The sequence below is a fragment of the Trichechus manatus genome, unplaced genomic scaffold, assembly GCF_000243295.1.
Source record: "Trichechus manatus latirostris isolate Lorelei unplaced genomic scaffold, TriManLat1.0 scaffold00085, whole genome shotgun sequence".
Taxonomy (NCBI): Eukaryota; Metazoa; Chordata; class Mammalia; order Sirenia; family Trichechidae; genus Trichechus; species Trichechus manatus.
Window position 1 is genome coordinate 8,996,026 of NW_004444021.1, and position 23,752 is coordinate 9,019,777.

The 23,752-nt window shown below is 34.6% G+C and overlaps 1 protein-coding gene across 7 annotated transcripts in view; it reads right to left on the minus strand.

The window, feature by feature from the left end:
* The window catches only part of SLC25A40 (solute carrier family 25 member 40), a 43,835-nt gene that overhangs the window by 8,745 nt on the left and 11,338 nt on the right, over window positions 1–23,752 (minus strand). For 5 of the 7 annotated variants that reach the window (XM_023736059.1, XM_004381496.2, XM_023736065.1 and 2 more), the window contains 7 exons: window positions 21,814–21,881; window positions 19,266–19,390; window positions 14,853–15,026; window positions 10,504–10,613; window positions 7,179–7,260; window positions 3,172–3,252; window positions 631–2,788 (listed from right to left, as the gene is read on the minus strand). In XM_023736059.1, the coding sequence (XP_023591827.1) occupies window positions 2,679–2,788; window positions 3,172–3,252; window positions 7,179–7,260; window positions 10,504–10,613; window positions 14,853–15,026; window positions 19,266–19,390; window positions 21,814–21,881 (750 nt within the window). In that variant the 3' untranslated portion in view covers window positions 631–2,678. Of the gene's footprint in view, window positions 1–630; window positions 2,789–3,171; window positions 3,253–7,178; window positions 7,261–10,503; window positions 10,614–14,852; window positions 15,027–19,265; window positions 19,391–21,813; window positions 21,882–23,752 lie in introns of those variants that run through there. The other 2 variants (XM_023736062.1, XM_023736061.1) reach the window with 1 other exon arrangement.

Below are 23,752 nucleotides of genomic sequence, written 5' to 3' on the forward strand. Positions count from 1 at the left end.
AAAATTAACTTTAACTCCATACCTACTTTTTTAAAAAAAAGTCTAATTTGAATTAAAGGTAGCAAATGTCTAATACTTGAGTAAGACATTTCTTCTTGAAGACATTTCTTCTTGAAAACATTACATTTAAGTAAAGTGTAAGAAAATTTAACATTACCTTAATGTTAATAGAATGAAAGCTGTTTTCTAGGTTTGCAAATACTTCAATTCCTGCAGCCTATGGCTGCTAACTGAAAGGTCAGCGGTTCAAACGCACAGCTGCTCTGTGGGAGAAAAATGTGGCAGTCTGCTTCCATAAAGACGTACAGCCTTGGAAACCCTATGGGGCAGTTCTACTCTGTCATACAGGGTCACTATGAGTCACAGTTGACAACAGAGTTTTTGGCTTACGTCTTAAAAAGACTGGGGAATTCATGGTTGAAAGTCAAATTTGTCTATTGATCTGAAGTGAAATCTGGAAATATTTAGTCACTGCCAATATAGTTCAATTACTTTACAAGACAGAACTCTGGGAGGAAATAAAAAATTTAATATTTTAGTCATTCATGGACTGAGTTTATCCAGGTACTCTTTCAGTTAAAAAATGTTACTAGGCAAAATGTTGAAATAATTTCTAGCAAACACTTCTTTGTTGCTAATTTTTTTTTTATTTAAAAAAATATATTAGTGCTTCTTTACCTCTTAAATGTACAGAAGACTTGAATTGAGCCTTCTTTTCATCCAGATACATTGTATGTAACATGTTAGAAACATTACCAGGCAATTAGATTTATTTAACTTATTTTAGTCATAAATGAGAAGAATTTTCCTCAAGTGCAGGATGGGTAGGGAAAATGGAAACTTTCCTTCTGATATTTATAAGTGATATTTAAGTTGAAATCTGTGGCTGCTTTTTGAGAACATAGTTCTAAGTTTTTCTACCTATCAATTATCAAAAAGAAGCACAGCAAAACCACAGTAATTTAAATTTAATACTGTTAACCAGCAATGTTTGAGATAAACCTCCATATATATACAGTATAGCATTATTTTTATTTGAAAATATTTGACTAAATGCACAATGATAATTTGAAGAAGGCATAAAATATTCTAATAAAAATGTAAGTTAATATATATTTATATGAATGTGTATTTTGCAAATTTAAGGTAAATCAACACAGGATAAAATAAATACAACTACATACAAACCCTATATAGTTTGTTTCTGGTGAAACACATAAACTCCTACTTTAACACAAAATGTATTAATTGCCCTACTGAAACCAGAGAAGATTTGTCACCTAAATATATTACTCCATTTTAGAAAAGAAAATGCTTCATATTGTCATAAAGTACACATAGATTGCAATAAAGTGTTTTTTCTTATAGGATATAGACCATCCTGAGAAAATCAAACAATGTAAAAAAATATCATTTCTTACCCTGCCATCATATTCTTTTTTATTTCATTCCTACATATATTCAAAAGCTAAATCACTTGGGCATTAGCCTACAGTGAGGGACAGAAACCAATTTCTTCAAGGAAACTGCTTCCTGTTTAGTCTCTTGGTCTAGCATACTAATGTGAGATGGCATGAAATTAGAGGACATTTTGAAATATTTTGTGACCAAGGCAGTAGTAATCTCTATAATGTTACAACAAGCCATTAGAAATGATCGAGAACTCCATGAACAATGATACTGGAATTACAAAATGGTTAAAAACCAGAGGCCCATCCCGTACCCAAACTTTATTTTTACTAGTCTAAATGCAGTGTGGTTTTCCACTGCACACCTAAGTTTGACTGAAGTTAACATTTACTCCAATCAGTAAAAAAACTCCCTCTCTCATAGAAACAGTAGTTAACTATAAAATAGCCACACCTTTGATTAGAGAAATCCTAATACATGTAAGGCCTTAAAACAGTAATATGGGGTAAAAAAAACTAATGCATTCGGATTAGTCGATTCTGATCATAGCGACCCTTTAGAACAGACTAGAACTGCCCCATAGGGTTTCCTAGACTATAATCTTTATGGAAGCAGATCACCAAGTATTTTCTCCAGCAGACCCTCTGGTGGGGTTCGAACCTCCAACATTTCAGTTAGTTGCCAAGCACTTAACCATTGTGCCACCAGGGCTCCTTGCATTTGGGCTAAAGAATGAACTAATAGGTAATGTTTGGTAAATGTGAATAATGGTACTTAATGACTACCTTCTAGTATCTGCTTTACTGAAATGAAATACTTAAATATCTCAATATATATGATTTACATTTGCAAAAAAGACTCGGAATGTTTTTCTTCTAGACTCTGTACAACATTCAGCACACAATTCAAAAAGCTGTGATGTAGCTAATGCACTCCAACAAGATTGTTACACTAAAACTTAGATGAATCAAACTTGCAGAGATTATTGCCTTCAGTACTAAAGTAGTTTTTCTTTTACTATAAGAACACTCAACAGTTGTGATTTCTGGAATATCTTTTTCAGTATCTCAAAAATCAGGATAACAAAGTTAATTTTAAATTTAGGATTATGTTTGAGAGGGAATAATAACTACTCATTTAAATTACATGAAGGAAAAACATCCAATCATTTTAAGATAAATAACAGTGGGAAAAGTTCTTGCCTAACAGTCTCCATTTTATTATTTGGCTATGGTTATTATTTCAAGTTGAAACAACATTACTAGCAATCATTGCTGGCTTCGAACATTTTGTTTCTGGAAAAAAGCCTTCCCAAATTCATATGTACTGATCATAATGGCACAAGCAGGAGCAATTTTAATTAAACGAGGAATTAGGCCTGAAAAGAGAATAAGAATCATCAGAAGAAAATTTACCTTATTTTTTAAAATGTAATTTATTTGGCTTTATTCTGCTACACTCAAAATAAATGAAGTGATATATCAAATATCATGCCAAAAACTGGTGGCAAAGAACCACCCAAATAACTCACTCTTAACCCTCTCACACTTCAATTCTTATCACTTTACACAGAAATTTTATTTTATTGGTAGTAAAACTACTGTATTTTAACTTTCTTTTAATTTATAGCAAAGATATTTAGGAGAAAATCATAAATGTGGAATGCTTTCCTGTAACTTCCTCCTGAAAGTTAATTTTAGAAGGTGTTGGGTATACAAGTAATCATTGTATTCAATGATTCAATAAAGCAAATGTTTTTACCTGTAAATAATCCAGAAAGTCCATTTTCACCAACAATGTTCTTCATTATAGCCCAGGTTGACATATTTGAAGGCACAGGCACTAAATGTTAAAATAAAGAAATAATGCTAATATGGAAATAATTTCCAATACAAATAATACATATAAAATAGTGTTTCTGTCCTGTAGGGGGTATATAATTTCATTATAATAAGGACAGACCTGTTCCCCTGAAGAGCTATTTTAAAATCTTATTTTTAATAGCTGGACCCATTAAAAAGAAAAAAAAATAGAAAAAAGATGTAAGTTCAAACGTGTAGGACTGGAAGAATCAAGGAAGAACACACAGAAGGCCTCTCCTGAACTGATAATGTTCTGTTACTTAAGGCTGGTGGTAGCTATTCTTTATACCTTTTTGCACATCTTAAATCTTTAAAAGATATATAGAAACTTTCATTAGGTACCTAATGGCAAACAGAAGTCCTGATAACCGTTTTTAATTTAAATTTTTATTGCACACATTTTTTTTTTTTTCCTAAAAAGAGGTTATGAGGAAAAGAGCCCATTCTCCCTAGTTGGGACCCTGCTTTATTAAAACTTTTCTGAATAGATGTGCTAGTCTTGAAATAAATTAGATGAGTTCTGCATCCTTCAAAAGGAGATAGATATATCCCTTAGCCAACAGTAACACCTCAATTATTTGTAACCTCTCAAATATCTGGAACATAGTAAAAACAATGAATTTATTAAAAAAAAAAAACAGTAAAAGTAGATGTCACTGAAGTTTGAACATTAGAGTTTATGAATGAGGTTTTCTTACGCAAAGTTCAGGTATCTTCATTTTACGTGTTAATTCTAAGCTAGCTTAGCCCACAGACTACTAGATGCAATAAGTTAAAAAAAAGAATCTGCTAAGAAACAGGCATACTACCATGTAAACAATTAACAAATGACAGGCTGAGATCAGCTGGTCATGGGCCAATAATTCTTGAATCACTTACTGATGAAGATCAAAAACTACAGCCTTCAGTATGGATTACACCTTAACATAAAGAAAACAAAAATCCTCACAACTGGACCAATAAGCAATATCATGATAAATGGAGAAAAGATTGAAGTTGTCAAAGATTTCATTTTATTTGGATCTACAATCAACGCCCATCAAAGCAGCCGTCAGAAAAACAAACAACATATTGCATTTGGCAAATCTGCTGCAAAAGATCTCTTGAACGGGTTAAAAAGCAAAAATGTCATCTTGAGGGCTAAGGTGCACCTGACCCAAGCCATGGTATTTTCAATTGCCTCATATGCATGTGAAAGCTGGACAATAAATAAGGAAGACTGAAGAATTGATGCATTTGAATTATGGTGCTGGCAAAGAATACTGAATATACCAGAGACTGCCAGAAGAACGAACAAAAACAACCAGAATGCCCATTAGAAGCCAGGATGGGGAGACTTTGTCTCATGTACTTTGGCCATGTTATCAGGAAGGACCAGTCCCTGGAGAAGGACATCATGCTTGGTAGAGGGTCAGTGAAAAAGAGGAAGCCCCTCCATGATAGACTGACACAGTGGCTGCAACAATAGGCTCAAACATAGCAATGACTGTGAGGATGGCTCAGGACCAGGCAGTTTCTTCTGTTGTGCTTAGGATTGCTATGACTCGGAACCGACTCAACGGCACCTAACAACAACCCTCAGTAGCTTCTGAGAGCAGAATTATAAAACTCCTCAATAATCAGTGTTTACATTGATGACAACGCTGAGGCATTAAGAAAGCTTACTACTAAGCATGCCTGGGGGAAAAAGGGAAATGCTCACAGAAAGACATCCTTCAAAAATGACTTTTTAGAATTTTGATACTTAATGGAGTGGAGCTCATTATCTTATGATTTCATGTATATAAAATATCAGATTCTCTGATTATGAAGGCAAAGGAAGCCTATAATTTATTTAAGAAGCCACATCATCAGTATAAATAGTATAACAAACATAATAAATATAGTAACGTAACGGAAAGGACATTTAATAAAACTGAGAACCACATATTTATGAAAGAAATTTAACTCTAAACAGTCAATGACAAGAACTTTATACTACAAGTTGGCAACTTTTACTTTATGTTTATTTCATTTAAATTTTGGAAACAACTTGTGAAAGAAAATCAGGTAGCCAGGTATTTCTAATCTTGTAGAATGCAAGTCCCAAACTAGTTTCTATTTTTAAGGCAGATTTAATTACTTTAACGTGAGAGTATCAACTGATTGTAAGCCATGGCAAAGTACTAGTGGAACCTCAAAAGCCTACAGTTCAACATTAAAGAGCTATTCCTACAGGTAATAAGCAACTTCTTACATTGTAAAGAATCAACTTTATTATGAAACATTCCAGCATAAAGTATAAAAAATAGTAAAACACCCACTTAATGACCATCCAAATGTATTAAATCTTAACAACTGTATCTTTCAAATACAGCTGAAGCTCCCTGTATATCCCCCCCAGTCTTATTCCTTCTCTCTTCCCCAAAGGTAAACACTCTCTTTTTTCTTTAATCTTCCTCATGCACTGTTTAAACTTTTACTATATCTGAACATATCCAAAAACAATATATACTCTTGCTTTTTGTGTTTTTCAACTTTATATAAATGGTATCACAAACACATTTACTCCTGTAATGTGCCATTAGGATTATCTACATTGATAAGTATAGCTATATTTTATTCATTTTAATTCCTGTATGCTATCTCATTATATGGATTATCATAATTGATTCATTTTCCTTCCAAGGGACATTTTTAGGTGGTTTCCAACTTTGTGATACTATTAATAATCCTGTAATGAATATCCTTGCACATATTAAAAAGTTTCTCTAAACCAAAAATAAAAAAAGACAAACCCATTCCCGTCAAGTCAATCCTGTGACCCTATAGGACAGAATAGCACTGCTCCATAGGATTTCCAAGGCTGTAAATCTTTACAGAAACAGACTGCCACATCTTTCTCCCACGGAATGGTTGGTGGGTTCAAACTACTGAGCTTTTGGTTAGCAGTCGAGCGCTTTAACCACCACTGTGCCACCAGGGCTCCTCAAAGTTTCTCTAGGTCACATAAATAGGAGTGGAATTGCTAGGACAAAGGACATATCTTGATACTGCCAAATCGTTCTCCAAAAGAATGGTTCCAACTTTATACTCTCACTAGCAGGGCATGAGAGTTCCCACTACTCCACATGCTCCCCAACAATTCAATGCATATAAAAGTCCTCTCACTACTGTTCTAGTTGACGTTTTTCTAATTATTACTAAGATTGATCATTTTTTTCTTAAGTTTACTGGCAAAGTACAACAACTTTTTAAAGATTCTTTTATTTCTCAAGTGTTTTAAAATACTGAATATGTTCAGAGAAAAAAGTTAACCTCTGGAAAACAGGTGGATTTGAGTCACATTTAAAAAGCTGAAACCAGAGATTAAATTTTTAAAAACTAAATATAAATAACACACTTGTAAATGAGGTCAAAATTACCTCTATAGTAGGATCTGGCACTTACTACATCCTAAAATACCTGTGTAAGCAGCTTCTCCTCTACTAGATAATGAGTACTTCGGGGGCTTGGATATTGATCATTTATCTGTATGTCTCAGTGTGGTGCCTAACACAGAGTAGGCACTCAGTAGTAGTTGCATGAAGAATGGGAGAAGTGGTCTAAGTGGGTTTATATAGAAAAAATAACAAAAACAATTTAGCTTCTGAATAACAAAGATAATTTTATCTTCTATATGGCAAATACAAGACTTAACTGATGGCAGACAAGTACATCAGACTTGAAGATCACATTATTTTTTTATTGGGTTTAAAGTATTTTTTCTGGGTATTACACTTTTAACAGTATACAAGTTTCATTAAAATAAATAAGGCAGCAGGGGAAAAACAAGCTTGTTTTCCCTATTTTAGATATTCTTCACTTAATAACTGGAAAAAAAAAATTTATGGCATCTTAAAAACGTTTTAAATTAATTGAACTTACTTTTGTGACTTTCATACATCCAAAGTTGCGTCTGCTTTTGTGTTTTTACCACATCAAATGGTAAAGTTGCAACAGCTGCAAACTATCAGAAAGCAAAATTGATTAAATCTACCTTTAAATTTTTCCTAAAATATTTTTCATTCTTCTAATTAGCACATTATTTCACATGGATAATAATAAAAATCATAACTAAACCAAAACTTAAAATGAAACCAGATATATTTAAAGAGAAGCTCTTATTAAAGAAATTAGAGACATGTCCTAAGTATTCCTCACAACACTCCAGAGTAAGTAAATAAAACTCAGTTTCAGGAAATTTCTGTCATTCTCCAGAGGTCACACAGCTATTAGTGGCAGAGCTAGAATCCCAACTAGATCTTTCTGACCTCAAAACAAGTGCTCACAAGTTCTGATGCCCCTCTGAGTTCCATTATTCCTTTACTACACATGAAGGTATATGTATACTTGAAGTAAGCATTTAAAAATTTCCAGCAAATGTTTTAAAAAATAGAATGAAAAAATTAAATTTAAATAAATAAATAAAACAGACTTTTAACTTTTAGTTCCATGACCTTTTATTTATAGGTTTCAACCTATTTATCAATATAGTTACAATAGTTCACTTATATTTTTTTTTTTTATTGTGCTTTAAATGAAAGTTTACAGTTCAAGTTAGTTTCTCATACAAAACTCTACAGACACACTGCTATGTGATCCTAGTTGCACTCCCCATACTGTGACAGCACACTCCTCCTTTCCAGCCTGGATTTCCCATGTCCATTCTACTAGCTTCTGTCCTTCTCTGCCTTCTCATCTCGCCTCCGGACAGGAGCTGCCCATTTAGACTCATGTAGCTACTTGAGCCAAAAAGCACACTCTTCACGAGTATCATTTTATGTCCCATAGTCAAGTCTAATCTTTGTTTGAGGAGTTGGCTTTGGGAATGGTTTTAGTTTTGGGCTAACAGAGAGGCTGGGGGCCATGTCCAGGGTCCCTCCAGTCTCAGTCAGACCATCAAGCTGGTCTTTTTGCGGGACTTTGAGTTCTGCACCCCACTTTTCTCCTGCTCTGCCAGGGACTCTCTGTTGTATTCCCTGTTAGGGCAGGCATTGGTGGTAGCTGGGCACCATCTAGTTCTGGTCTCAGGCTGATGGAGTCTCTGGTTTATGTGGTCATTTTTGTCTCGGGCTAATATCTTCCTTGTGTCTTTGGTGTTCTTCATTCTCCTTTGCTCCAGGTGGGCTGGGACCAATTGATGCATCTTAGATGGCTGCTCGCTAGCTTTTAAGACCCCAGATGCTACTTGCCAAAGTGGGATGCAGAACATTTTCTTAATAAACTTTGTTAAGCCGATTGACATAGATGTCCCCTGAAACCATGGTCCCCAGACTCCCGGCCCTGCTACTCTGTCATTCAAAGTGTTTGGCTGTATTCAGGAAACTTCTTAGCTTTTGGTTTTGTCCAGTTGTGCTGACTTCTCCTGTAGTGTACTGTCCTTCCGTTCACCTAAGATAATTCTTGTCTACTATGTAGTTACTGAATATACCTCTCTCCCTCCCTCCCCACCCCTGTAACCATCAAAGAATGTTTTCTTCTGCTGTTTAAACCTTTTCTTGAGTTCTTATAATAGTGGTCTTATACAATATTTGTCCTTTTCCGACTGACTAATTTCACTCCGCATAATGCCTTCCAGATTCATCCATGTTATGAGATGTTTCATGGATTCATCGTTATTCTTTATCAGTGTGTAATATTCCATTGCGAGTTCACTAATATTTTAAAGTTTTCTCAAAAGCAACCAATTCAACAACTATTTCTATAATGCTTTAATTAAGCACAGGGGATCTTTTAAAAAAATAAATTGCTTTAAAAATGTTTTCACAATATTTGATAGGCACAACAGCCATGAAAAGTAACATTTGATTTCTAATTTTTGCTTCTCAATGTTTGTCCAATATCCTCATAAAATGCACCTTAAGATCATTTATATTTCATTTCACCCCACCAATTTGTTGACTTAAGTTCTTAAAATCAATCAAATCAATTTCAAAGATCTCAGGTAAAATAATTGTTTCTCCACCTCTACAATCCACCAGCAAAAAGTAGTTACAATGTTATATAAACCTCTTTCACACTTTCTAAAATGATACGGTTTGAGCGATCCGGCTTTCTGACAGAAAGCGTGGATACTGTCACATTGATATGCTTTTTCTGCTGCAGAGAAAAATCTTTATTTGAAAAATGTCAAAGGTAGTGACATTTTCTAGATCATTAAATAAAGAAAATCTTAGAAAATTTTTTTAAGTTAAGCAGGGTAGATAGTAAAATAGAGAACTTTTTTTGCTGAGAAGTTGGAACAACATACTGGAGTCATTGTATTATAACCCAGTATTCTTTTGATCTATTCAACAATCCTCATAGCTTTTCTTGCTCAATAGGCTTACAATCCACTAGGCTTAAACTGGACAGAGCTTGGACCTGAGAATATCCCTACCTACATTTTACACTCGCTACAGTAGCTTCTCATAGCCTAGGTTTTCTTAATTATTCCAGTATTTTTCTGCAGGTCTCCATCATTTCACTCTACCCCTTTCTCTCTTGTTTTTATGTGGTTCCAGTATGTCTATGTCTCATTGTAAGTCATCACAAATTCATTTTGAAAGTATGTGAGTATAAGAAAACTTTGTGGCCAAAGTCATGGTGATAAAAGTCTGCATCAATGAAGTCCTCTACATGACTTTCATTACGCGGAGGGGTGGGAAAGGTGTATTCTCTATTACCCAAAAACGATCATCTGAGATTCCTCCCTTCTCTGATTGTAATTTTTGTTGAAATTTTTTAATGAAGTACTTAACAAGTTGAAATGTTTCCAAAGAAACAGGAATTAGCAACAGAGGATAAAACTGCTTCTATTTAATCTGATTATAGATATGGGATGATACCTCATGAAATACTACCTAACCAGATCTACTGGTATTTAATGAACTAATGTACTGTAAAATGTTCTGTAAGTAATAAAGCACTATTTGAAGTATTGCTATTATTATTATAATAACAGATCAAACAAATTCAAAACTTTCTCAGAAAAATATAATTTATAATATAATAAAAACATAGAAACAAAGTACATTTTCAAATATTTTAATGGCTAATAACTTATTTCCTTAAAAAAAAGGATGGTAAATGCTTAGAAAATTTTTAAAGCAGTGCAGCTCAAAAGTGCTATCTCAATATATATGAAATACTACATAATATTTTGTTCTATTTTAAATAATTTGACAATTACCATGATTCTGAAATATCAACCACAAAAGAATAAACTCACAGAACCAGACAATGCCCCCGAAGTGAAGTTGATCATAAATGTTGGTTCATATAAATCAGATTTCTCACACAACCACTTCCTTAAAACTTCATAGTTATACCAGTACATTGCTATAATGACAGAGAATAAAAGGAATACATATTTAGAAATAAAATGTGAACTTTAAAGATTTATGATGTTATTATACATTAAAGGTAAAAAGAAATTCTAACCATGACACACCCTGCTTTCTGCTTACACACATACTAGATGGGATTGAAAAAAAAAAAAGGAACCAAATTCTCAGTAATATTCTAGCAGTCTTATGACAAAATGTATCAGTAAAGTAGGACCTTAATTCCAAAGCCTGACAAAGACAGTAATAGAAAGGAAAAGTATAGGCCAATGTTGCTCATGAACATAGGTGTACAAATCCTAAACAAATAATAATAAGCATGGATTGATAAACAACATCATGATAAATGGAAAAGAAATTGATGTTGTCAATGATTCCATTCTACTTGGATCAACAATCAATGTCCATGGAAACAGCAAACAATTCAAACAACGTATTGCTTTGGAGAGTCTGCTGCAAAAGACCTCTTTAATGTTTTAAAAAGCAAGTATGTCACTTTGATAACTAAGGTGTGCCTGACTCAAGCCATGGTCTTTTCAATCACCTCATATGCTGGACAATGTAAAAGGAAGACAGAAGAACTGATGCATTCAAATTGTGGTGCTGGGGAAGAATACTGAATATAATGTGGACTACCAGAAGAACGAACAAATCAGTCTTAGAAGAAATACAATCAGAATGCTCCACAGAAGCAAGAATAGCAAGACATTAGCACACTTATTTTTTCATCAGAAAAGACTCTAGAAAAAGACATTGTAGTTGGTAAAGTAGAGAGTCAGCAAAAATGAGGGAAACCTTCAATGAGATGAAACAGATTGAAACAATAGCCACAAAATGATCTCAAACAAACCAATGATCATGAAAATGGTGCAGGAGCAACATTTCATTCTGTTATATATTAGGTCACCATGAGCCAGAGCTGACTCAACAGCAACTAACAACAAATAATAAGCAAACTGAAGCCAGAAGTATTTCATAAAAGATTATATACTATCAATCAGTTGGGTTTATCCCAGTAATACAAAAGTATAGAATAAAATGCTATATAATAAACATAAAATAATAAATTAATATAATAAAATCTTTAAATGCTATATACAACATTAACAGATTAAATAAGAAAAAACGTGATAAGCTAAAATGGAAAAACATTTGATAAAACTCAACTCTTTCATTAAAAGCAATGAAATTTCTCAGAAAACTAGGAATAAACGGGAACTTCCTTAAGTTGATAAAGGATATATATCAAAAACCGATAGCAAAAATAATAATTAATGGTGAAATAACAGAACTATTTCTTTTAAAATGAAGAAAATGACAGAGATGCACATTATCGTTAACTGCTATTCAAAACTGTGCTAGGCAGCAATTAGATGAGGAAAAAAATAAAGGTAAAAAGGATTAATAGTAAGAAACAAAACAGTCATAATTTACATACACTATTATTGTCTACATAGAAAACCCAATGTCTACATAGAAAACCCAAAAGACAGTGTGACAAATGAGAACCCATAACAGTTTTAAAAGGTACCTGGATATAAATAGACAAAATTCAATTATAACTGGACCAGCCACAAATATTTAGAAAACACACTTTTTTAAAAAACTGAAATAGCTACCAAAAGTTGGGAGGGGAGGGGGGTGTAAAGAGTACTTATAAACAAATCTAAAATAAAAATGATGTATACAACTTTTATGAAGAAAACTTTAAATCTCTATTGAAAGACTATGAAGAAAATTTATAAACATAAAGAGACATACCAAGATTGTGGATGGAAAGATTCAGTATAATAAAGTTGTCAGTTTTCCCTAAATTGATCTAGAGATAAAATGCAATTCTAATGAAAATGGATTTTCCATGGAACCTGACAAGATAATTCTAATATTCATATGTAGAAGTTAGGGCCTAAGAATAAAAAAGATATTCCTAGGTATTATGGATTGAATTGTGCCCCCCAAAAAATATGTGCTGTAAATCCTAACTGCTATAGCTGTGGAGAAGGAGCCCTGGTGGTGCAATGGTTAGGCACTCAGCTACTAACTAAAAGGGTTGGTGGTTCGAACTCATCAGCTGCTCCAAGTGAGAAAGATGTGGCAATCTGCTTTTGTAAAGATTACAGCCTAGGAAACTATATGGGGCAGTTCTACTCTGCCCTATAGGGTCACTATGAGGGAAAATCGACTGGAAGTCACACATTTGGGAACAGGGTTTTCCTTGTTATGTTAATGATGCCATATCAGTATAGAGTGTGTTTTAAGTCAATCACTTTTGAGATATAAAAGGAGCAGATTAGGCACAGAAGCAAGGAAGCACAGATAGGGGAAGATAGATGCCATGCCATATGAAGATCACCAAGGAATGAGGAATAGAAGGTGAAGAAACAAGGATCTTCCACCAGAGAAGACAGAGAGCCTTCCCCTAGAGCTGGTGCCCTGAACTCAGACTTCAAGCTTCCTAAACTGAGAAGATAAATTTCTGTTCATGAAAGCAAACCACCTGTGGTCTTTCTGTTATAACAGCACTGAGAAATAAAGACACTTGGGAAGAAAAATAGGGTGTCATCAAGAGATCAAGATTTGGTATAAAGCTATAATAATTTAGACATGTGGTACTGGCACAGGGTTAAATTACAAATAAAACAGACTCGTGCATACATGAAAATTTGATGTGACAGAGGTGACACTGCAGATCTCTGGAGTAAGTATGATTATTCAATATATTAAACAGGGCAAATGCCTATCCATAAAGGGGAAAATGAGACTGAATCCCTATTTTAATTCATAACCCCAAATCAATACAGATAAATGAATGCCAATAAAATAGTGCCTGATCTCATTAATAATCAGGAAAATGCAAATTAAAGTGAGATACCACTTAAAATCACTAGATAAGCAAAAATTAAGAACTTTGATAATAAAAGCGCTGGTGTGAAGCAGCAGGAAATCTCATACATTGTTGGTGGACATATAGATTCTTTCGATTACTTTAGAAAAGAATTTGACATTACCTCGTAAAATTAAAAATGCACATACTTATGTGAACCAGAAAAGCCATTACTGGAGAAACTCTTGTACATATGCACCAAGAAACTGTTTAAAAACGTTCACAGCACTTGTTTATTCATATATAAACAAGAGTAAAAAGGAAGAAAACACAGTACATATAAAAATAATAGTGAATCTTTGGAAAATTTTAGGGTTAAAAAACATTCTTTAAAACTCAAAAACAGGCAAAACTAAAAAGTTTTTTTTTTTAGTAATACATACATATTTGGTAAAACTAGTACTTTTAATCAAATGAATGACGAACAAAAATTCAGTATAGTGGTTATGGGGTGGGACAGTAGAAGAGCACATACATGGTTTCATGATTTAGAAATCGTAATGTTCTTGTTTATAGGTTGAAGTGGTAAGTTCACAGGTATTCATTTCATCAATATACTTCATAACTTACTTCTGTGTTAGTTTTGATGTAACAAACACCATATAATAAAAAAGTAAAGAAAGAATAATTGGCCTAGGAATCTATGGTTAATTACATATTGTATGTTTCTAAACAGCAAAACTGAAAACAAAAGATTGAAGAAAAATACTAATGAAAGGGGAAGGATGGGTTGAGATGTAGACAAAAAACAGCACACATACACAGGAAATAAAAAGAGAAAAAGAAAGAAATAGGAATGTTAATATAGGTCGCCAATAAGTATTTTTTTCAGGTCTTGAGGAGAAGCTTCTATGAAACACTACTAACGGAAATAGTACTACAGTATGCAAGTTCTACAAGTTATTTGTTACTTTTGTACTTTTTCCTTTTCATGATTTTATAATGATTAATAAGATCTCCTATCTGATCTATAAGAGCCTACTCATTTAATGATGTTTTTATCTTTTATAATGGAAAAAAGTAGAAGTCAATATAATTCATGGTCTTAAATACATTTTACAATATTTAGATTTGTAGTAGTTTACCTACCTTACTAATTATGACTTATTTAGAATAATTTTAAAGGTAGTTTGCATTCTCTGAAAACAAAATCATATCAATTAATCTTTAAAAGAGAGTTAAATACAAATAGAAAATAAGGCTTAAATTAGAAACATTCATTAATAAAGACTCATAAAGACCTGAGAGCCCACTACTGAACTAAAGAAGACAATTTACTTTTAAGCTTAAAAGGGTTTAAAATCTAGTTACTACCTAAAATTTGGCAGAGTGTAGTAAGACAACTCCTACCTGAGAAAGGTACATCTCTAAGAACAGTAGGAGCCCAGCCTCTCCAAAGGGAAATCCAACCATCTTCAGACACTTTCTTGCTGACAAATCGATGCAGTTCCTGGTAAGAAAACTTCTTAGACTGCATCTTGGTTCTAATCAATTCTAGTGGACTTATCACAGTTACTGCACCAACTAATAAAGACAAGCAAATAGAAAAAAAAAAAAAAAAAAAAGCCATGTAATATGCAAAAACACGTGTAAAAATGAATATTTCATGATGTTTAAAATTTTTATTCTGAAATGTCTGTAAAACTTAAAATCAAATCTGTAATGACATCAATTATCGTCAAAAAGAACATTTCCAGATCTATTCTGAAGCACAATGCTGTCAGTGATAGGATAATATCCATACCTCTACAAGGAAAAGCAGTTAATACGAATATCATACGAGATTATGCACCAATCACTAATGCCAAAGGTGAAGAAACTGAAGATTTTTACCAACTTCTGCAGTCTGAAACTGATCGAACATGCAATAATTACTAGTGATTGGAATGAGAAAGGTGGAAACAAAGAAAAAGGATCTGTAGTTGGAAAATATTGTCTTGGTGATAGAAACGATACTGGAGATCACATGATAGAATTTTTGAATACCAACGACTTCTTCATTGTAAATACCTTTCTTCAACAACATAAACGGCGACTATGCACGTTGACCTTGCTAGACAGAATACAGAGGAACAAAATCGACTACATCCGTGGCAAGAGATGATGGAGAAGCTCAAAATCATCAGTCAGAAAAAGGCTAGGGGCCAAATGCAGAACAGACCATCAACTGCTCATATCCAAGTTCAGTTTGAAGCTGAAGAAAATTAGAACAAGTCCACGAGAGCCAAAGTAAGACCTTGAGTATATCCCAACTGAATTCAGAGACCAACTCAAGAACAGATTTGATGCACTGAACACTAATGACCAAACACCAGACGAGTTCTGGAATAATATAAAGAACATCATACATGAAGAAAGCAAGAGGTCATTATAAAGACAGGAGAGAAAGAAAAGACCAAAATGGATGTCAGAAGAGACGGTGAAATGTGCTCTTGAATGTCAAGAAGCTGAAATGAATGGAATAAACGATGAAGTAAAAGAGCTGAACAGAATATTTCAAAGGGTGGCTCAAAAAGACAAAGTAAAGTATTATAATGATATGTACAAAGATCTGGAGTTAAAAAAGCAAAAGGGAAGAACTCGCTTGGCATTTCTCAAGCTGAAAGAACTGAAGAAAAAATTCAAGCCTCGAGTTGCAATACTGAAGGATTCTATGACGAAAACATTAAACGTCTCAGGAAGCATCAAAAGAAGATGGAAGGAACACAGTTACTATACCAAAAAGAATTGGTCGACGTACAAATCATTTCAGGAGGTAGCATATGATCAAGAACTGATGGTACTGAAGGAAGAAGTCCAAGCTACACTGAAGACATTGGCAAAAAACAAGGCTTCAGGAATTGATGGAATACCAATTCAGATGTTTCAACAAATGGATGCAGTGCTGAAAGTACTCACTCATCTGTGCCAAGAAATCTGGAGGACAGCTACCTGGCCAACTGACTGGAAGAGATCCATATTTATGCCTACTCTGAGAAAAGGTGAACCTATCGAATGTGGAAATTACCAAACAATATCACTGATATCACTAGGAAGTAAAATTCTGCTGAAGATCATTCAAAAGCGATGGCAGCAGTACATCGACAGGGAACTGCCAGAAATTCAAGATGGATTTAGAAGAGGACATGGAATGAGGTATATCATTTCTGATGTCGAATGGATCCAGGCTGAAAGCACAGTATACCAGGAAAGATGTTTACCTGTGTTTTGTTGACTATGCAAAGGCATTCAGCTGTGTGGATCATAACAAATTATGGATAACATTGAGAATAATGAGAATCTCAGAACACTTAATTGTGCTCACAAGAAACTTGTACATAGATTAGAGGCAGCTGTTCAAACAGAGCAACAGAATACTGTGTGGTTTAAAGTCTGGAAAGGTGTGTGTCAAAGTTGTATCCTTTTACCATACATATTCAATTTGTATGCTAAATAAATAATCTGAGAAGTTGGACTATATGAAGAAGAACATGGCATCAGGACTGGAAGAAGACTCATTAACAACTTGCGATATGCAGATGAAACAACCTTGCTTGCTGAAAGTGAAGAGGACTCGAAGCACTTACTGATGAAGATCAAAGACTATAGCCTTCAGTATGGATTACACTTCAACATAAAGAAAACAAAAATCCTCACAACTGAACCAATAAGTAACATCAGGATAAATGGAGAAAAGATTGAAGTCGACAAGGATTTCATTTTACTTGGATCCACAATTAACATTCATGGAATCAACAGTCAAGAAATCAAACGACGCATTGCATTGGGCAAATCTGCTGCAAAAGACCCCTTTAAAGTGTTGAAAAGCAAAGATGTCACTTTGAGGAGTAAGATGCGCCTGACCCAAGCCATGGTGTCTTCAATCGACTCATATGCATGTGAAAGCTGGACGATGAATAAGGAATACCGAAGAAGAATTGATGCCTTTGAGTTATGCTGTTGGCGAAGAATACTGAATATGCCATGGACTGTCGAAAGAATGAACAAATCTGTCTTGGAAGTACAGCCAGAAAGCTCCTTAGAAGCAAGGATGGCGAGACTCGTCTCACATAGTTTGGACATGTTATCAGGAGGGACCAGTCCCTGGAAAAGGACATCATGCTTGGTGAAGTGGAGGGTCAGCAAAAAAGAGGAAGACACTCAACGGGATGGGTTGACACAGTGGTCGCAACAATGGGCTCAAGCACAATGACAACTGTGAGGATGCCACAGGACTAGGCAGTGTTTCGTTATCTTGTACACAGGGTTGCTATGAGTCAGAACCAACTCGACGGTACCTAACAACAACGTCAATATAATGGCAGTTTTTCTGGTTTCAACTCTTTGAAGGGCAGTTCCAGAAATAGATTAGTACAAAAGCCTCATTGCTGTTGTTGTTGTTGTTGTTAGGTGCTGGTGAGTCGGTTCTGACTCATAGGGACCCTATGTACAACAGAACGAAATACTGCCCTGTGCTGTGCCATCCTCACAATCATTGCTATATTTAAGCCCACTTTTTCAGCCACTGTGTCCATCCATCTCGTTGAGGGTCTTCCTCTGTTTCCCTGACCATCTACTTTACCAAGCACGATGTCCCTCTCCAGGGAATGGTCCCTCCTGATAACATGTCCGAAGTACGTGAGATGGAGTCTCGCCATCCTCGCTTTCGAGGAACACTCTGGCTGTACTTCTTCTAAGACAGATTTGTTTGTTCTTCTGGCAGTTCATGGTATATTCAATATTCTTTGCCAACACCATTAATTCAAAGGCCATCAATTCTTCTTCAGTCTTCCTTATTCACTGTCCAGCTTTCGCATGCATGTGAGGTGACTGAAAACACCATGGCTTGGGGCAGGTACACCTTAGTCCTCAAAGTGACATCTTTGCTTTTCAACACCTGAAAGAGGTCTTTTTCAGAAGATTTGCCCAATGCAACACATCGTCTCATTTCCTGACTGCTGCTTCCATGGGCACTGATTGTACATCCAAGTAAAATGAAATCATTGACAATGTCAATATTTTCTCCATTTATCACATTGGTTAGTGTCCCAATAACTCTTACTTCCGTTGCACAGAGACAAATGTCCTGCCTAAAGACAAACTTCCTTATTTATTATTATTTTTAATAATATTTTATTGTTTTTGGTGAAAGTGTACACAGCAAGTTAGGTTCTCATTTAACAACTGCCACAGAAACTGATCAAAGACATTAGTTACATTTTTCACAATGTGTCAACATTTTCTTTAGTTGTGTTCTGGTTGTTCCATTTCCAGTACTCCAGTTTCCCCACCTCCTTACCTTCTCATCTTTGCTTCAGATTAAATGTTGACCTTTTAGACTCATACATACAGTTTTTTAGTACAGCACTGATCTATGGGTAATATCCTTTATTTTGTGTGTCACTCTGATTAAACTCTGAATCCCAAAGTCTACAAAGAAAATGATTCACGACTCTGGCCTGAATCATGTGTGGTCCCAAATGACACCTTGCTTGTTCAGGTGAATCAGAATGAATCCTGATATCATTCTAAAATCCCTGTCTAAGATTTGAGAGGGATGCGCTGATCCCATCTCATTCTAATGGCAATTACCACACCACGTGACTTCTAGAGTAGAGATATTAACAAATCAGTACAAACTATAATGCAAAATGTCTAATACCAATACTCTGTATGTGATTCGATTACCAATTATGCTGTAAATTCTCTGTGAATATTAAAATTTAAATAATAATAAACTCTAAAGAGAAATTAAAATGAAAATAGAGCATATTTCTTACTTACATCTGGCCACAATTCCAGCAACAATTGGTATGTAGGTTTCATTTCCTCCTAATTTAGATCTCAGAATAGCAGTTAATTGATCATAGCAGGTAAAATAAATAACTGTGGCAGGAACTGCCATCACTCTGTTAGAAATACACAAACAGTTGTTCAAAATTATCAGGTCTTAAACATGCCCAACTGTTATTAAATAGAAGGTAAAACCTTTAAATTTTGCATAACCCAAAACCTCAACAAATCAGCCTATGAGATTAATTCTTCTTTTATTTTAAAAATTGCTAGTGCCTAATTTGTTGCTATTAGCTGCCACTGAGTTGCCTCCCGATTCAGCCCAGCCCCATGCACAATGGAATTGGACCATAGTAATCCATAGGGTTTTCATTAGTGCTTAACTTAGTAGGCAATAAAAAGATATGACAAGTATCTGCCCTCTACAAATTTACATTCTACTTGTGAAAGTAAGTTACAATATATATAGCAGTAAATAAGTGTTATATACCCACACTCAGATCACATACAAAGCACATGCTCAAGTAACAAATAGGAAAAGACAAATGAGAACACTTCTCTATCTCCTTGACTTGTTCTGTTTCTGGTCTCCCAGATCTTCCTTCCCAGTTTCATTTACCATAACATAAGAATCACAGAAATAAAAAGTATAGTAGCAATTATAAAACATTTTTGAGCTATGGACTATGTATCATACCTATTATAACTGGAAATAAATTATAACTACCATCACCAGAATTATAGATACTAGTTTTGAGGGACTCCAGTGATGTATTCTTTTAAATGAAAATATCAAAAGGGAATTATTAACTTAATATGAATACAAATTTGAATTTGTTAAATTCAAACAAAATAGGTACGACATGTTTAATATTTAAGCAACAGAAAACCAGTCTACGTGTATGCTCTAACTACAATACTTTCACAAATCATACTTTGGGATGTCTAATGTTCTAAAGTAAAGTTTAATTATGAGAATTTAGGAGTAGGACTGACTGCTGGTCTTATATCTGTCACTAACTTTATAACCTTGGTGTTGTTAAAAATATTTGCCTCCTGACTGTGATCACAGCAGAGGGTCCTAGACAGAGTGGGAGAAAAATTGTAGAACAGAAAATCAAATTCACAAAAAAGACCAGACTTACTGGTCTGACAGGGACTGGAGGTACTCCCGAAACTATGGCCTTAAGACACCCTTCTGAACTGGAACTGAAGCCATGCCCAGATACCACCTTTCAGCCAAAAAACAGACAGCCCAAAAAATAAACAATAAAACCCAACAGGAACCTGTTCCTTACAACTATCGGTTGTATGAGATCAAAAGGGCAACATTTGCCCAAAAGCAAAGATGAGAAGGCAGAAAGGTGTAGAAAATCAGGGCAAAAGGAAACAAGGAACCTAGGTTGGAAATGGGGAGAGTGCTGACACATTGTGGCAAATGAAATCAGGCCATGGAACATTTTATGTACAAACTATTCAATGGGAAATTAAGTTGCTCTGTAAACTTTCACCTAATACACAATAAAAAAATTTTTTTTAAAAGAAAAAAAAAATTTGCCTCAAAATTAAGTAGTTGGCTCTATAAAAAGCATAAACTGAGTCCTTAGAAATGAGGCAGAGGGAAAAAAAAAGGCATTATTTAGAATTGTTTACATTCAGCCTTACTAGTTTATCATATTAATTCCTATAATAGCTATTTAGTAGACAATGAAAACTATCTTAGGAAGGGGAAGTATACATATTGCAACATATCTTAGAATGCATACATTTCTCAATGTTTTAGTAAGATAAAGGAAAAGCAAATGAACACCAAATTTCTAATTTCAGGACATGGAAAAAAAAAAAAAGAAATTATGCTTGTGTAGCAAAGACTTAACACAGCAGGCCTGGCCACTCAAATCTTGTATGTCTTCAGGACGGCCTATGCTTGCAGGCCTCACCTCTGACCAACTCCTGGGAATTTAGCTCTTAAATACTCCCTATGATAAGGTTGTTTTGTATGTTCGGAGCACTAAAACAACTTTTTGAAGTTGTTCTGTCCAAACAATGTGATTTATGGTAAATGCCTGCTTTCCTCCTGGAGTTCTGGAATATTGGCAATTGCGGCTAGTCATACAGGCAAAATGTGCCTACATGACCCCAATAAAAGCCTTTGGTTCTGAGACTCTAGTGGGCTTCCCTGGGAAGAAATATTTAGCACATGTTGCTGAAGTTCACTGCTAGAAGGATAAGCACATCCTCTGAGACTGCATGAGGGATGATTTTAGAAGCCTACACCTGGTCAAAGCCTGATTTTATTTTTTTCCCTTTACAGTATCTTTTTGTTGTAAAAAACCACAGCCAGTAGTATAACTTCATGTAGGTCCTGTGAATGCTTCTAGTGAATCACCAAATGTATGGGTTGTCATGGAACCCACAAAATAATACTTGAGAAAGTGAAAAAGTTCTAATATTAAAAATGCAAGACTTTATGCAACCATGCTGGTTATAAGATAAAACGACTATCACTTAGTACGAAAAATATTAAATTTCAACTTACAGGGTAGGGGGAAGGCCACTCCACAGGGATTTAATGCCCTCATTTCGAATGATTTTCAAAAAAGCATCCTAAAATTATAATACAAAATAGTAGTCAAAATACATCCCTGAACATGATATATAAAAAACGTACAGGGATAATTGATTGGTAATTTGACTCTTTTAAGCATTTATTTCTAAAATATGAGAGTTTGGATTTATGTATATCTACACATGGGGTTGCCATGAGTCAGAACTGACTCAATAGTAACTTTTTTTTTATTATTCTTAAAAAAAAAGGAATTTTTCTTCAACTTTCAAACAAAAGTAAAATGAAACATTTCTGAATGATACCTCCTGCTTATAGAATCAACTCTCTATTACTCAGTTCTAGATTGTTTTACTTAAGGATCAGAAATCAAGCTTTTCAAAGATTATTATATAAAGAAAATAAAGTAATGGCAGAGAATTGGTCAGATAAACTCTCATAAAGAAAACAATTGTGAAAACTGAGAAAAATATTATTAAAGCTCACTATTTGAAATCTCTGGAGAGGAGCCAAAAGCAGGCAGAACTGGAGGGAAGTCTACTGTTAAGAGACAATGGGTGAGATTTGCGAGCTTGCAGCTTGGTGGCAAGAAAACAGACATTTACTCGCTTGAGGCAGCAGAATACAGACACTGGGGGAGGTAGGTAGAACCATAATCAGAAAGTTAAGGAAGAAAGAAATCCTGGAAGAGAAGAAGCTGCATACGGCACAAGTCCCCAAATTTGCATATAAAATCAGCCACAAATATTGGCTGGGAAGACAGCAAAGGGACCTGGCAAAAAAGCAGCAGCTGAGGGCTGAGTAAACATTTTGCCTGCTGCCCACCACAGGGGAGTCAGAGTTTGGAATTTGAGTTCAGACAAAGTTTAATACCTTCTAAAACAATGGGTGAATTGTTAGACAAACTGTGGTACATCCATACCATGGAATACTACTCAGCAATAAAAAGGAACAAACGATAAATGCAACAACCTAGATGAAGCTCTAGAGAATTATGCCTAGTGGGGGGAAAGAAAGCAACCCCAAAAGGTTACATACATTATGATTCTGTTTATATAATATTCTTGAAATGGGAAAATTATGTAAGTGGAGAACAGACTGTGGTTGTCAGGGGTTAAGGAGCAGGTGGGAGCACAAGAGAAATGGCTGTGGTTATATAAAAGGCAACAGGAGGGATCTTTGTGCTGATGGAACTGTTCCGAATCTTGACTGTATCAATGTAAATGTCCTGGATGTGATATTGCACTATATATAGGTTTGCAAGATGTTACCACTGGGGGAAACTGGATAATCTGTAAATGGCATACACTGTATTCTTTTCTTATAACCGCATGCGATCTGTAATTATCTGAAAATAACAAAAGTTTAATTTTTTAAAAAGAGCAAAGTGGGCATTACACCGATAGTGCACTAATCTCAAAAGCATTAAAGAGAAGATGTATTTCTACCACTCAGGAAAATGTTTATACACTGGGTAGGCAGTTCTACATAACTTTTAAGATCCTTTCTATGCTTTACTTACTTGTTAAGACATCTAGAGCAAATCTTTTAACCTCCTTTGGGCTTAGTTTTCTCATTTGTTAACTGATAGAGTTGGATTAGATAATATTTATTACCATTTTCCACTTTAAAGCCCTTCACTTCCTTTGAGTCAGAAAAAAAGTTTGATGGAAAGGGGAAACCAAATTTTCTTTCTATATAAAAAGCTGAACCAATTAAACAAAAGTTAACTAAGAGTTAAAAAGCAAAGAAGTACTTTCTTGTTCCTACTTTGTTATCTACCTTTTAACTGTGGATAAGTGTGGTAGCTATAAAAGGGACTTCTATTCTCCTGCAATTGGAAAAATCTTTCATATGTAAGATTAAATATAAAAATAGAAAATATACTGTGATTATAAATAATATAATCTCC